At 41.6% G+C, this 16,866-nt stretch overlaps 1 protein-coding gene across 1 annotated transcript in view; it reads right to left on the reverse strand.

The window, feature by feature from the left end:
• Positions 1-16,164, reverse strand: part of hectd2 (HECT domain containing 2) — a 76,522-nt gene extending 60,358 nt beyond the window's left edge. The window contains exons 1-2 of the mRNA XM_078160911.1: positions 15,615-16,164; positions 7,898-8,039 (exon numbers count right to left, since the gene is read on the reverse strand). Of these exons, the coding sequence (XP_078017037.1) occupies positions 7,898-8,039; positions 15,615-15,698 (226 nt within the window). The 5' untranslated portion in view covers positions 15,699-16,164. The remainder of the gene's footprint in view (positions 1-7,897; positions 8,040-15,614) is intronic.
• Between the last annotated feature and the right edge of the window lie 702 nt (positions 16,165-16,866).

The raw sequence follows: 16,866 nt of genomic DNA on the forward strand, positions 1-16,866 counted from the left end.
TGGAAACATGTAAAGTTGTAGAGAATATTTACAGCATGAAGAGAGACAGGACGGACAGTGAAAGGGAGCCAGACTGACACAGATTGACATTGATGATGTTGCTTCCAAAAACACACACACACACACACACACACACACACACACACACACACACACAATATGCCTACAACACAAACACAAATGCCTAAACTACATCCATTAGCCTCAATCAGTGTGTAATGACAGAGGCCCAGCTGCACGATGTGACCACAGTGTACAAATACATACAGACACAGTTATTCAGAAACACGACATGTTCTCCCATCCTCCCACTCTTGTGACCATCTATTCATTCTGTTTATAATTAGAGTCCTATTGTCGCCGTCTCCACAGTAACAATAGCCACCAGCAGGCCTGATCAGGTGCATTGTGGGTGCTCATTCTGCAGGCACGGCCAGCAGAAGATAAAAGGGACATAAGTACAGAGGTGGACGGACAGATTCAGGACAATGTGAGCAGGTGTTACATCACAGGAACCCAAATGTTTCGGTTTGTGTTAAAAGTGGAGGAGCTTCAGACTGAGGGTGGCACAAGAGAAAAGGTCATCGGGTCGGTAGATTTAAGAGAGTGCATCCTCTGGGAAGAAGAAATGTGTTCAGGAAATCCCATGTGAAGCTGTCCAGTGAATTGTTTTCATTTTTTGTGTACAAGAAGAAATATTGGTCTGATAGTGGCACTAAAGGAAAGGTCAAAGAAAGGTTCAAATAAAGTTTTTATGTACTATTTTCTGCTATGATTTATTGTTATATATCTGTATTTGTGTTTACTTTGTTAATGTTTTACAGATTTCACTGTTTAACCTTTGTTTTTTTCCATTTATCAATATATATTTTCCTTACTTGTTTAAGCACTTTGTGATGATCTAACAAGCTGTTGGAGTAAGCATGGAGCCCACACTGTAACTAACTGCACTCCCTGAAGAAATATTATCATATTTTTGGAAAAATGAAAGAGTGATTCCAGAGAGAAGCAGACAGAGGGGTCTACAGTCTGTGTTTGAAGGATATATCCAGGATGTCAAACTGACTCAGCAGCAACAACAGGTTAAAAAGACAAAGATAGTTAGAAGCTAAAGCCGAACTATAGGCTACAGATCACAGTTTAAAAGTGAACCACCACATCACTGCTGATCGCCACACAAGATGAACAGTGTTTGGCTTCGCCCCCGTGCTGCTGCCAGCACCTGGACCAGGAAGGGATCTCCGGGGAAAGTCAAGCAACGTTCATCTGCACACACTGCGATGACACACAGCTGGTTGAATATCAGCAAAGTTTCCCTGCTTCCCTTCACTGGTTCCTGTACAGCAGGGTCGGACTTTGTTTCACTGTTATAATCATTAAAAAGCAAAAGCAGCATGTGTATGCATTCAGTAGGCTATATCTTCAGTAGCTAGCTAGCCATTCTCGGAACCCATCAATTGTATTCGGCGTCTGACTTCCGGCAGACGGTGATACAGCCTCTGGGGGCAGACCCCTGATTTTTTGGTATTCCGGTTTGATTTGGGCGGAGGAGGCGAATTTCCGTTTCCGACTTCCGTTTATATATAAGTAAATATGCTGAACCATTGCGATGGATTCCGAGTTTGCAGTGACGCCAATTGTGTTCCGCCTCATTAGTTCACCACACAGACCGTTTAACCTGGCAACAGCTGCAGCCGGCTCAAACGTGATTGGTCAATATCACGCGGACTACAAACAGCCTAAAACCGGAAACCAGGGCTCTTCCACTCTTCTTCCAGAGGCAATTTCTCCGGGGTTTGCCTACAGACATTCACTGAATGTAGAGTCTGTATATAGAGGCTACTAGCTAGCTAATCCTACACTTTTCAGGGTTTAATTTTGGTTTTGGAAAAGGGAAGAAATGTATATCTTTTTCCAACCTCTCCAGGTAACGAGTATCATTAATACACGACGTGCTCCAGACACAACATTTAGCTCCAAATCCACAAAACCTGCCTGAAAATGAAGGAAATCTGAAACGATTGCATTAAAGTCAATGGAGCACAGCTGTGTTGGTGTTGGACCCTGGCCTGAGCCGGCTAGATGCTACGTTATGATTGACCAGTCTGCATCCGGGGGCAGGACTTAGTGAAGTCAAATCAAATCAGTGATATAGTGCAGTATTGATATGAATCCAATGTAAAGTGTATCATATCCAAGGAAATTACTCTTAAAATAAGTCCATGGTCCTGTGGTGACCATGACCATCCACACCACATTAGCTTTGGAGGTACCTCGTCATGACTTAACATGCTGGTTGTGGAAAAACAAATCATATCACTCTGAATCATCCTCTGGGGACTATGAATATCCAGCGTGTTTCATAGTAACCTGGCCGTGAAGTGCATTAATCTGTTTACTTGATTGAAGCAGTTGACGTAGCCATAGTTACGCCTCCCATGGGACATAAAGAAAGACATATAGAGCTGATAGAAGCAGGAGCAAGAAGCACTCTTGCCCTCTCTCCTCGTCCTTCACTGCTTCCTAATTACCACCGCTTTGTCAGCTTGTGCGTCACCCAATTTAGTCCTGACAGCAACAAGGTTGGTTGTCATGACACCCTTTAATCTGAAATGTCACCTTCTAGACCTCCGAGGACACCCCCCTCCCACCTCTCCTCCATCTTTCATCAAAGTTTACTTCAGCAAAGCCTTTGATGTGTCCTGAGGAGGACTAACCTTCCTCAAGTGTTGACATCGAGTACTGTCCATTAATTCACCTTATTGTTCCTGCTGAGCTTTAATGAACGGAGCAGGCCACAAACACAGGACTGAAGATGACCTGTTAGTAGTGGGCTATCATGTGATTTTTTTAAACAGATATCTGCATATGTACGCAGCATCTGAAATTAATGAGACGAGATTTCATATCAAAAGCATTCTGGTTTCTGTTTGAAGTTTGAGAAGTGTTGACCATTCACATCTGAGCGGCAGGTAAACAGGCCATGTGGAGAAGCAGGAAGCATTGGCTCAAAATCTTGGAATCCATCAGCTATCATCTGATGACAAGTTAGATTTATATGAGCTCTTTTCTTAATTTAAAAGTAATTAATGTTAATAGAGATTAGCCTAAATGACTTGTTCACAGAAGAGGAAGTCTTGGCCCACATCTCCAAAAACATCGGCTGTTACCCCCAGAGGCTCATCATCATCAGACTGATAGCTGATGGGTTCTGAGACTGACAGTCATCCAGCATATTCAATCCAGTTTTTCTTACAAAATTCAACATGCCCTTTTAATAAATCCATTTAATTAGGGTACAATTTACATTAAAGGACAAACACTTACTAAAAAAGTAACGCGTTGGCTGAACATTGCTATTGGCCAGCATTCAAATGTTGACTGGTGTCAGACGGCCGACATTTTTCCGTCTTGTCACGTCAGTGCGCAGGGCTAGAGACTAACGGCCACAAATTAAATAAATGAGCAGGTACAAGAAGAATACAATGACTGCTTGACAAATGGACTCTCAGACGATGGCGAGTGGCAGCCAGAGAGCCAGAGATATTTCCAAGGATGCCGTTGGGACGAAAGGACGCAGTAAAGTCAGATCAGGGGATGCATCCTGTTGTTTCCCTGATAGTGCTACATTGTGAACAACAAATCTGTGTTAAAATTGGCAAGAGTACAACTATTTAACGTTAGCTGCTAGCTGTTAGCTGTTAGCAGCTAGTAGCCGCAACAGTTCACAGAGGTTGAACTGAGTTACATTATGATCCGTAAGTAGTGGGCAAAGGTAAATTATAATGTTCTCATGATGTGTTTAATATAATCTTGTAAAATGTAGTTTTTGTCGAACATCTTAAATAAATGCAGTAATTTAAAGGAGAAATTTGTTGTTTTCCCAGCACTATAAAATACACCTTAGGGAGAGAATTGTCATAAACATAGTGAAAAGACTTTTGAAGAACTTATTTTTTAAAAGGATGTTTTTCATGTGAAAGGTTATATTGAAAGTTGTTTCATAAATTTACACTCATTCAAAGGTAGTTTGATGAAGGGCTTAATTTTGTTTCCCTGACACAAAAGGGAGAATAATAAGGGCAAAACAAAATAAGCAACAATATAAAAAGAATGCACCAGCTATCGACCAAATTGGTACTTTAATAAACATTGTATCGGCCTAGAATTTCAAAATCAGTGCATCCCTGTAAAAAAGCAGTCCTTATTTCATTGGGGTTACTTATTCAATCAAAAAGCAACAGCAGATAAAACTCAGCCAACTCGGGTACACATGGACTTTTAAGAGAGCGACACAAACTTGCTGAAGTTGTTCGATGCAGCTCGATGTGTTCTCTGACCCCATTTACAGCTGGCATTAAAATGTGATCTTGGTATGTTATGTGGATAAGGAATGCCAGGTGTATACGCATGCGAAGGACATTGGGATCCTGAATGCAACTGGATCAGCCAGACCACATTTGGAGGTGGTCAGACTCACACTGAGATTGGATATCAGTCTGTATAGCCACACTCTTAAGAAAATGGTCACCTAACTGCCTGTTTCTGATAGTGAATGTCACATTTTACATGTTGTAAATATACTGTGTATCATGAACATCACTTTTTTATTATTTTCTCTGTGTGTTTAGGACATTAGAGATGTTTACAGAAGAACCAAACCAACAGCATGGCAGTACAGATATAATTTTCATGCAACCACTTCTGCTGCTTTCTTCTCACACAGTTACTTTCCTCTATGCACTCACTGTATCCTGCTGCAGTTCCCCAGTTTCCCTGCTGAGATCAATAAAGTTCTTAATCTCTTTCCATAACAAGCCGGACTTTGATGCCAGTGTTTCTAGAGAAGGTGTCATTGTGTTTTGATCTTTAAATGAAACTCAGACGGATCTCTGCTCTGCTCAGCCTCAGCACACAAAACCATATTTGACAATATTAAAAGGAAATACAAACCTCCTGTAATACTTTACAGATGAAAAAGCAAATTGTGGTGATTATCCAGCAGGCCGGACGACTGTAACGGGCCTGAGGAATGCTACGCTATCTTATGTGTGTGTGTGTGTGTGTGTGTTGAGTGTATTCACTTTCATATGGTTTTCATTTGGGGCGGAGGTTTGCATAATTATTCTGGCATCAGTAGCCGTGGTGACAAAGCGGGCTGGTGAGCACTTTGCTGGGTCTGCGTTCTCACGGCAGTCAGAAATAACCTCGCCTTTAACAGGAAGCAACATTCCCTTTTATGTCGAAATGCTGACGACGAATAAACAATATTGCCGCCGTCAATTTTGTCCTCTTCATCTTTCTTTTGCCTTCATCTTCTTTCTCTGTTGCACTGATATTGATATTTTGGATTTCACTAAATCTTAATCTGTTGTGTATTATTTTCTGAGAACTCAGTGACATTTAATTGAATCAAGCATCTGTAAACTTTCATTTTTCATGAAACACAGAGCAGGGAGGATATTCAAGCACTGTCCAAGAGAGAGTCTGAAATTTCTCCCTAAACCATGAAGCTGAAATGGCAGGAAATCGAGAACAGAAGCTTAACTTCAGCCCCATAAATGCCTGTCACTATCTAATTAGAAGTGTGATCCTATGATTTTCTGCATAGTGTGAGATTCTTTAAGTGCACAGCCACCAACTGGAAAACACGAACAGCTTTTCTTCGTCCTCTCTCTTTTCTGAAAACCTTCCACATTGGAGACACGAGTTGCAGCTCCAGTGTCGTTGCTAGCAGCTCAACATAAACAGAGTCTGAGCACATATATCAAGCGTACTGTAAACAGAGGAAGTAACACATCATTACATCCAAGACAAGACCACAATGAGAACAAAGACAGTGAACGCACCACGCTGATATTCACACTGCAGTTTGGTGATATGACGGCAAATAAAGAAAGTACTGATGTAGTTTGTTGCACAACAGGAAGTCAACAGTGCAAACAGTGTGAGCTGAGTGTTGAGTGCATGGCTTTGTGTTCAAACAATTCACATAGATATAAAAAAACTGACTTTTTGGGTTCTTATGAATGCTTGCACAGCCCAACAGAACATCCATGCAGGGGAGAAATGTTCATACAGACCTCGATTTCCATCTGCAGAAATACATATTTGACCAATGAAATCCCTTGTTCCAACTGATGTCATACCTTCAGGTCATTAACCAGCTGCCACAATGAAGGACCATCTTAACAATTTGGTTCCTCAACACCCAATATCATATGACAAACACTGTGATGTCACCTCGACAATCAAATAAAGGACAATATATGTCTTGAGATTACCCAGCAGCTACTAACATTATGTGCTGGTCACGGAACAAAATGTGGGGAACATGGCAACACAGACCTGGTGAGTAAAGCGATGTGATGCGTAAAATTTCCATGAGTATTCCCACATCACATTTTGGCATCAAACTGGAAACAGTTTTAAGAAAGAAATAGGCCGTACTGCCAATGATAAAAAAAACACTTTTAAAGGTCACCTCATATCTTACTATATAATGACGACAACTCTGTCTGTGTGTGTGTCTGTTCCACGTTTTTCTCCTCACTGACTTGGTCAATCCATGTGGAATTTGGCACAGTGGTTGAGGGTCATGGGAGGATGCGAATGAAGCAATATTACATCAATTGGCCAAAGGGGTGTGCTATAGCAACCGACTGAAATTGCAAACTTTGAACGGGCGTATCTCATGCCCCGTATGTCGTAGAGACATGAAACTTTGCACAGAGATGCCTCTCCTCACGAGGAACACATTTATTTAATTAAACCAGAAAAAATGCACAGGACATGACGTGACTCTTCGACTTTTGTCATAAATCCGAGTTCAGATCAAAGATTCACAACAAGATGAGTTGAGACAAGCAACGACCTGCAGTGCGCCCTTCTGCAATGTTCTAAAAACCTGCCAGTTCACACCAGTGCAACTAGATGAGACAGTGTATCATCTCTATGCAACAACTCTCAGCTTAAGCACATATAGCGAGCAGCAGCAGCGACCCACTGTCCAACAGTGGCACACCATGAGGACAAAACAGAGGGCTCGGTGGGGACATAGAAGTACCTGCAGCAGTAAGCGAACACGCCATCTGCGGTCATTTTGACTCGACCAGCGGACTTCACTAGAAACAGAAACAGGTGACAACCTTTACGTTCTAACACTGGCCACCAGCAATTTGACCAGATGAGTTGCAGGTGACACCATCAATCAGCCAGTTCACACTGCTGCAACTTCTCTCTGCAGCGTTCTAAAATGGTTTTGTGTTGTTGCAAATCTTTGGTCTGAACTGAGCTAAGAGTGCAATTTTTACTTTTTGTAGTCTTAAATCCAGTGCACCCAACAGAAAGTTCAACTTGAAAAGTGCACTTCTTTCTGTTTCAGTCACAGCCACACCAATCAACGCAATGTTGGTCTAGGCAAGTTCCAAATATGTGAGAAGGATAGAGGACTCTAGTCTACACAGAGAGTCCCATATGAGTCACATATGTTCCTTGAACAGGCTTCACATTTATATGATTACTTCATGTGTTTTTGACATTATTCATCTTGTTTCAGATAAAAATTTCTAGACTCTTGTGTCATGTACTTAAAGCTGGTGCAGTGATCTGTTCCCAGACCATCGGACAAGATCTCACCCCACTGGCATTGACTTTTTTCTCCATTGAACCGCCAGCAGCAGTTTTGAAAGCCAAATGTGAGAATGAGACATTTTGGAGACTCAGTTTTTTGGATGCTTTTCTTTGTTTTGACAAACAACGTCCTCCTCTTATAACCAGAAGTTATGAGAAAATGAAAATGAGCTGATTTATTTTAAAAAGCACTGTAGCCTTCCAATAAATCAGGCCTGACTGTTCCATTTGATGTAACACCACAGAACACTGGACACCAACTCACCATGTCTGAGCCACTGGGTGTTGGCCATTGTACCCGTCATGCCGCCAGCAAGGCCCCGTCCCCCTGCGTCCCTCCTCTGGCTCAGTGTGGAGATGAAGGTGCCCAGAGATGGAAATGGCTGCTTGGCTCCTCGCCCAAAACCCTGCCACAGGAAGATGACATCATCATCAGAAGTTTTGTTCATGTATTTGTAAGTTGAAGACACTCTGAAGGACACGAACATCCCATGAAAATAAATCCCCAGAGTAACCAGCCTCAAAATGTTGGTGTTTCAAGTTCATATTGCATACAAATGTAGCAGCTTTAAGTGTTTACAGGTTGATTTTTGGCACCGAATATTTAGTTTAGTCGGTTACTGTTTTCAAACAGTATCACCGGCGAAAATAAAAGTGAAAGCTGACCCCAGACTTATTCCACTTGGTGTTTCACCTCACGTCATCTGTGTATTTTAGGTGCTGTATCTGCGGTTTTTGTAGCTTCCCTCTTGGATGTGTGCTGCTTTTAGTCTGTCATCTGGTCACTAAAAAAATTCCATTCTGAACACAGTAAAATAAGAGGAAAACCCAGGCAGAGGTCAGAGTCACTGAAGGCGCTTGACCCAACACTGATCTCCCCTCCATCTTGCAGTCGGATCTTTAAATTTTTCCATGCCCCATCTCTGCGCCTGCCCTCCACCTGCATTCTACTGTAAATCAGTGGCTCTACACGGAAGGTCAGCGTCAAACGGGGTCGAGGTTCAACAAAATTGAACTTTCAGCGTTGCGTCCAAATGCCGATGAAGGCCACAATGTGTTCCCAAAGTCGAAAAGTACCCTGAAGTCAGCGTTAAAGATTAAGATCAAAGTTCCACTGATTGTCACACACCTGAGTATATGAAATTTGTTCTCCGCTTCTGACCCATCCCCTGAGGGAGCGGTGAGCAGCAGCGGTCCTGTGCCGGGGAATCATGTGGTGATCTAACCCCCCAATTCCAACCCCTGATGCTGAGTGCCAAGCAGGGAGGCAATGGGTCCTATTTTTATAGTCTTTGGTATGACCCGGCTGAGGATAAAACCCCCGACCTCCCAGTCTCAGGGTGGACACTCTCCCACTAGGCCACTGAGCTGGTTACGCCAACTTCCATTGGAAAACAATGGCACAGCAGACATCAAGAGATTTTTAACGCTGGTCATGTGCAAGCGCCTTCAGAGTTATGATTTTTTTGTTGTTGTTTTTAGAAAAATCTTGCATATTACACCTCTAATAATCCAATGTTTATTATCAAAGATGAAAATAACAATACATGTTTTTAAATATATGAACACTACACACCGCTAGCAATCAAATTTCTATTAAAAGTAAGTAATAAGAAAAATGAGGTGTATATTTTATCCCTGAATGAAAAAAAATCAAATGTATATACACAATAATTCAGCTTTTAAAAGGTAAATTAAATAAGCTGCTGCAATTAATTTCTACTTATCTGCCAAATATTCACTCTTTTACCTGTGATAAGCCAACAATACCTTTATTAATTATAATAATTTATTGCACGGCTCTATTAAATGCTGTATTCTGATTAGTCAGTCGCGGCATTCAGATGTCTTATATTACTATGTAATGACCGTTGCTATGTAGCCCAGCGTTGCTAGGGACGTCGCCCTGACAAGGAGATTCAGTCGTTGCCGGCAGTTTTTTTTTTTCTCTCCCCCCAATTTAATTTATAAATCAATAAAAATCATATAATTAATCAATATTCTGTCTCAAATTATTTATTTAACTGATAATTAGCCATGTAATAAGCGGGATAATGTATAATGAGCCGGTGAATACTGGGAAAATAACTCCCTTCAGGGGAATAGAACCCCTCTTCTATTCCCCTGAAGGAAGTTATTTTCCCAGTATTCACCGGCTCATTATACATTATCCCTTACATATAAAACCTGACAACAAAGTGAATAAAAGTTACTTAAAAAGGCAGTTGCTACAGAGACTGAAGCTACATGTGAAGCTAACATACAGTAGCAGTAACTGAAGATCAGAATATGCAAAATTTTGCAATTTATTACTAATAGAAGAGGCTAATGCTAAAGAATGTAAAACTTTTGAACACCAATGCTAATTTATAAATTTATTTTTTTCTATTTTTCTGCAAAATGCATTAAATAAACACCAAGTAGCGACCATCTGCGGGAGACAGGCAATGTTACTGAACAAGTTTACTAATAGAGTCACTCTCTCTTCTCAGATGTTGCGGTTTCTCACCAGAATGGGAACTTCTTAAATAAATCCAGACATTCAGCTGCATGCACAGACAATGACAATATAACCCAAACTGAAGTGATCTAGCATAACATTTCCTAAATGTTTCCTATGATTAATCGCCTTCTGGTATTCCTCTATTTCAGACAGGTTTCAGGTCTCTGCAAGCTGCACAAGAGCCACAAATGGAAGCAGAGGAAGACGTGAAGAGGAGGGGAAGGAGGGATTTATAGGAGGGAGGGGAAAATGGAAATTACAAGACAAAAAGAAGGAGAGAGGGGATGAAGTTGGCAGAGGCGTGGAGAAGGAGATATGAGGGTGAAATTTAAAAAAGGCAAGAAAAAGGGAGAAATGGGTGAAAGAAGGGTCAGGAAAGGAGAGGAAATTGGTGTAAAGAAAGCAGGTAAAAAATAAAGATGAAGAATTAAAGGGGGGGAGATGGAGAAAATATGTGGAGCAGAAGAGGAAGAGGAGGACAGGAAGCGGGGGAAGAAAAGAGACAGAAGAATAGATGGAGATGAGAAAGCAAACAGAAGGAAGAGAGGAGGAGGGGGGATAAGAGGTGGAGGAAGAGGAGGTGGAGAGATCAACAGATGCACAGCAGCCGCTCCTGACAGCAGCAAACACACACAGGCAGACACAAACACACACTCCAGCAGTGATGTGTTCACGGCCTGCAGAACAGAAGGAGCAGGAAGACGGTTAATCCCACGTTCAAAACCAATCAGTTTCCAAAGAAATGAAACCTTGAGGACAAATCGGAACAAAATCACAGTCTTGGCATCACCCACACACACACACACACACACACACACACACACACACACACACACACACACACACACACACACACACACAATTTCTCCTGTTTCCATGTCATTATATCATTTTTCACAGAGGGAGAGAAAACAAAGGAGTGTTTGTCTGCGAAGAAACAACCTCAGCTAGTTAGTAACAGGTTGTGTTTCCAGAGTTATGACACAACACAAAAACAGACACACACTCGCAGCACACAAACACATGTGCATGTTCATCATGAGCCTTCGGACAGAAGCTCCGTCTCTCTGATGAGACACAACAGGTTCTCCATTCAGAGCAGATCAAACACACCCTGGCAACACTGACTGATCTGCACACAGAGCGCTGAGCGGACGCACCAATGCAGGTTTTATCAAACGGATCCACAGAAATCAGTGAAAGGAGCAACATCTGTGGGATCAACACAAAGCTGGGTGAATGTTGAGACAATGACTCATGCGGTCAAAGAAGAACTAACAGTGCAGTGGACCATTTATCCTGACCTACATTTACACAACGCTTCTTATTATTTTCAACAAAATTTGACTCAGTGTGCCGGCGTTAGGGACACGGCTCTAAGGATGCCAGTGTGTGTTGCTCGGGCTACCACCGTGATCCAGACTGAAATATCACAACAACCATTTGATGGAGTGCCACTGAATTTTTGGCAAACATTCATGATCTCCAGAGGATGAATCTTTTTGAGTTTTATGTTCCCCTGACTTTTCCTGTAACCCTCACCATGCAGTTGATTTTTGTAGTTTTTAGTAAAATGTAATGTAAAATGTGCGTCCAGTTCGTTTTATGATCAAATGTCACTGTGAGCATGTTAGCATGCTAATTTTTAGCATTTAGCACAGTGGTGCTAAATGCTAAAAATTAGCATTTAGCACAGTGGTGCTAAATGCTAATTTTTAGCATTTAGCACCACTGTGCTAAAACAAAGACTTACAGGGCTTCTAGCATGGCTGTAAACGTTCTAGTCTTGACTGTCTAATGCAGGGGTACGATAAATCTGAAGGTGGTCGATTTCTGGGCTGAATGATATGTTTCCTCGAAATAGTCTGCAACACACTTTGAGGTTCATGCTCTCTCGTTTGGTGGGTGTGTCAGAGATGTTACCCAATCAGCAGTTATGAGTATAAATCCAGTCATATTAAAGGGTCATTTTGCCGTTTTTCAACATCACCTTCATCGAAACAAATTTGGGGTCAAGTGTGTCATAAAACAACAAGTTGGTGTTCGTGTTCTCACGGCAGCATTTACAAGAGGACCAGATCAAATGCCTTGCGTGAGAAAGCTGCTCTTGATTGGTCAGAATTTCCATGTGGGAAAAATCCAGGAAATAAACCAAACGTTGAAGAAGAGTACACTTGCAAGATAAATGTGACGCTTTCTAATGTCACAATGGAGGGACAACTACGCAGGTTGATTTTAGCGCTGCTCATCGTGGACTATATTGCTGTCATTGTTCATTTTAGTCAAACCATACAGTTTGAAAACGAGGCGCGGCTCCAGCTAGAAAACAATGTTTTGATGCATTGGATGTGCTGAATGTGCATATTAAGGCAGTACAGGAGGAGGTGCACATTAATAATCCTCCAGGACTGTAACATGCTCATGTTTAACCCAAACAATGTGTCATGTGACTGCAGTTGGTTCAGATCCAGGTCGGAACACGTTCTCACCACAAACAAACCGCACCAGAGTTCGTTTGTAACCGGACCGAGACCACCTCTTCAAGAAGGTCTCGGCCTGGTTGTTTTGGTGCACACCTGAGTGTGTTTGCTGTGTTCACACCTGCCCAAACAAACCACAATTAGGGGGTAAAAGAGCTTGAGTTTGATTGAACCGAACCAAACAGGGCAGGTGTGAAAGCACACTCAGACAGTTTTACCTTTTGTAAACAAAACCACATCTGTGTTGCGTTAATATGAGAAGTTTCTGGGGGCTGAGCGTCAGGAGCTTAAGTGCAGTCCATCCTTGTACATGTGGGCACTACAGTAACAGCAGTGCAGGAAGAAAAGCTCAGCTTCTCTGTCAAATGCAGCTTGAGCATTTATTGCTCCGACTGACTGCATATACCATGAGCTCAGATTGTATGTCAACTTAAAACGTGGTGAATTTCGCTTTTAAGAAGGCAGTGTGCCCCTGGTTTGCTGCATCCTCACACCTAGAAGTTACGAGTGTATAAATACACTCCTTTTTCAGGAAAGCCACAGAGCAGCCACATCACTCTCTTCTCTCTCCTAACTCTTTCATTATCAACGTCACAGCCCCACCCACACCCACACCCGCCGACTGACAGGTGATCTCTGGGAAATGTGGAGCAGAGTCACCACAGTGATGCTCCCCGAGCAACACACACGGACACTACATCCAGATCAGTTGCAGCTTGATTTTCATTGAGGACAAAAGGGTTGTCAACAAATAATTCTCAATGAAACAAACACCGACGACGTCCTGGTTCACATCTGACAACAGTTAACACTTTTAGCAGCAGTTTTTGTCTCAGTGAGTCTTGTGATGTCAGTTCTGTCCAACTGGGCTCAGTCACTCAGTCTGAGAGGAAATGCTGTCATCCAGAGAGAAACCACACCAAGAGGAGCTCCACATCTGACTCTCTCTTTCACACACACACACACACACACACACACACACTCTTTGCACTGCCTTCCTTCCCCTCAGTCTCAGATGTTAATCTCTAATCAGATCCTGCAGATTATTGTGAGACTGTGTGTGTGTGTGTGTGTGTGTTGGTATCAGTTGCCGCCCACGGGAGAAATATTGCTTTTCCGAATAAAAGGCAGACTTTATGGCTGTCTTCTCCCATAATTTCATGTTCAAATATTTCTTCAGTTTATTGCTTTGAATGAAGGGCTTCTCATGACTGAATCATCTGACAGATCTGGATCTGGTGAGCAGGTCTGTGTGAACATGATCACCAGGTGTTTACTGAGACCTGCAGTTGGTTAAAAACTGGGCAACCGTTCATTAAATCGTCTGCACGTTCGGTGGAGCTCTGGCACCAGAGGAGCAGAAAAAAAGCTGACTCTGGCTTGTATGCAGCAGCCAGATTTAACTTGGTTTGGTTCTGCAAGATTTGAGCTGATTTAGGAGGAGGAATCAACTCTAGTTAGCAGCACTCAGGCCAGCTTTGGGCCAGAGACGCCTGACAGAATCGATCCAAGCAGGCTTGTGCTGATTCTGGTGCTCCATTCATCACAGGTCTGGGATGAGTATGGTAACCAGTTGTGACAGATTTAGGACACCGTTGGTCCCTTTGGCTCTCTGGGTGTGAAAGTGATATGAGAGAATGAGGAGAAATCAGACAAAGAGAAGCACAGAACCAGACTGAAGCAAAATAATCAGGCTCGATTCAAGATTCAGTCGACTGAAATCTTGGAGGTCTGGGGAAAATCTCGTTAAGAAAATTGGATGAATGAGACTTTATGAAACCCTGAGGCAGAAACAGCAGCTCTGGTTTAATGTCAAACTTTCTTCACTGAACACCAGCTGTCTCAATTTCACTGATACAATGACAGCTCACTGTATGTGGGACCTTTACTGTCCAGCCTTTGAGCCTGACTTTTCTCAGAACTGAGCTCGACAGGCCAGAAGACTTCTGAGGAAGAATCCGAAAATCAGTCTCACTGAAGTCCCGGAGAAACGAGCTGCAGCGAGAGAACGCATGCAGCCACTTTATGGCATTTCCAGACACAACCAGAGTCAGTCTGAGCAATGACAGACTGTTTATTGGTCAAAACCATCTGATCTGCACATTCCTGCTCCCTGACACAATGGAGATGACATCAACCAACCAGCCTGTAAGTTAGCCCGCCAGTCTGCGTCATAGTGACACAGACAACCGAACCTGAAACACGCCAATAAACAGGCCAACACTGGTGCATTTAAAAACACAATTATTACATCATCTGACACGGCTGGAGAGCTGATGTCAGGAGTCATTATGTAAGACAGGGGCATCAGTTTTTCCACAAGGAGGAAACCGCAGTCTGCTGTCACTTTGTGTTCACTGCATGTTCAGGCTGAGAGTTTAAATATTATCTCAGAATCTGTTGAATATGATACAAGTTTTTAAAGCATGATTTGACTGAAAATTTGCATTACAATTACATGCACTACATCTACTGCTCTGCATGGATACCCCACTCCCTAATTATATGTCATGTTTGAATAAAACAATTTTAAAAAGCACTTTAAATAAACAACAGGAATTATTACAGTAAAAACATTAGCATCATTTAGACCTTAGCATGAGGCTGCTGCAACAATAATTAATATAAATTAATTATATAATGGTGAACTATTGTGTTTTCCTTATTTTCTTTAATTAGTATTTTCCAAAAATTATGGTTTATAAATTATTTTGTAATCTATTTCAATTTTTAAATAATGAAGGAAGTTTTCTGTTGTGCCATGCACCTTTTCTGCAATTTTTGGCAATATATTTTTTTAATTACATTGTTATTTTTAATTTGAAATAATGAAAAAAAAAAGAAGTTATTCATTGGATGCTAGGTTTTTCCCACTTTGGTAAATACTACACTGTCAACACACACAAAAAAAACAACTTTTTTTGCACAGCAAAGATAATTTTTCGTGAATTTTTTTTTTTTTTTGTATAATATAAGAGGAGAAAATACAGTTGTCTTACAGCTGGAGCGGAGCTGTTGTAAATTGGTGGAAGCCTCTCTCTTTCCCTCTCAACTCCTGAGAGCGCAAAATGTTCTCCATCCATCCTCTCGGTGTGGAAGAGCGGAAAAAGTTGTGTTTTTTTCCCTGGAAAGACTCAGTCCTCTACAGACTCTGTGTTTCTGCTCCTCACAGGGCTGCACATGTTTTTACCAGAGCCAGCTCTGACCCCGAGGTACCCGTCTGTCTGCTCGCTCCGCTCCGGTATTTCACCTAAATCAGGGAGATTCACATCCTCCAAGTAACGGGAGTGAAATCTACCTTCGTCGGACAGGTGGGCTCTCCGTTACGCGCACAGCTTGACGCGTAAACGTCTCCAAAAGCGGCGCGTTTGAAGTCTCCGGGAGGAAATCTTAAAGAGTGTTATGTTATCTTCGTTTCAAAGTAGTTTTTAAAACACGTTGAGGGTGGGCTGCTGCCCGCTTCTTCTTCTCCTCCTTCTGTCCCTCTCTGCGTCGTCTGTCGGGGAAGCAGCAACGCTGCGGGCCGGCGCCATGTTTGGAGGAGGAGGAGGAGGTGCCTGGAGAGCAGAGCCTGGAGACAGCAGTGACACACACACACACACACACACACACACACACACACACACACACACACACACACACACACACACACACACACAGGGAGAGAGAGTAACGGGAAATTGGAGCTTTTAGATTCACAATAAAAGGAAGAAAAGAAGAAAATTCCATGAAAACTGTTGAAAACACAACTGAACTGAAGGCAATAAAACAAACAGATGCAAACACAGGCCAATAAACGCAAGTATAAAAATCACTGGAGAAACTGAAATATGAAAATGACTTTAATAAAATATAATGAGGTAAATCAAAATGATTACTTTAACTTTTTTTAATTTTTCATTAACTGACTAAACGTTTGAGACAGCAATTAAACATTGTGTTTATGTTCTCATAATCTTGACTTACACCAAATTATGACTTTAATAATGATAATAATAATAATGTACTGTAAATACTTTTGACTCAGAAATAAACATTTTTTTTACATATAATAGTGACTTAATCTGTATTTACTTTACTTAATAATAATAATAATAATAAATAGTGACTTAAAAAGTTTGTTTTTCAAAAAATGGGACAAAGTATCTTATAATATTTATATTGATATTTTTATTTTATTTATTTTCCTAGAATGTATTTACTATTATTATTATCATTATCATTATTATTATTATTATTAATAATAATAAT

Source organism: Epinephelus lanceolatus, chromosome 17, assembly GCF_041903045.1.
Source record: "Epinephelus lanceolatus isolate andai-2023 chromosome 17, ASM4190304v1, whole genome shotgun sequence".
Classification (NCBI taxonomy): Eukaryota; Metazoa; Chordata; class Actinopteri; order Perciformes; family Serranidae; genus Epinephelus; species Epinephelus lanceolatus.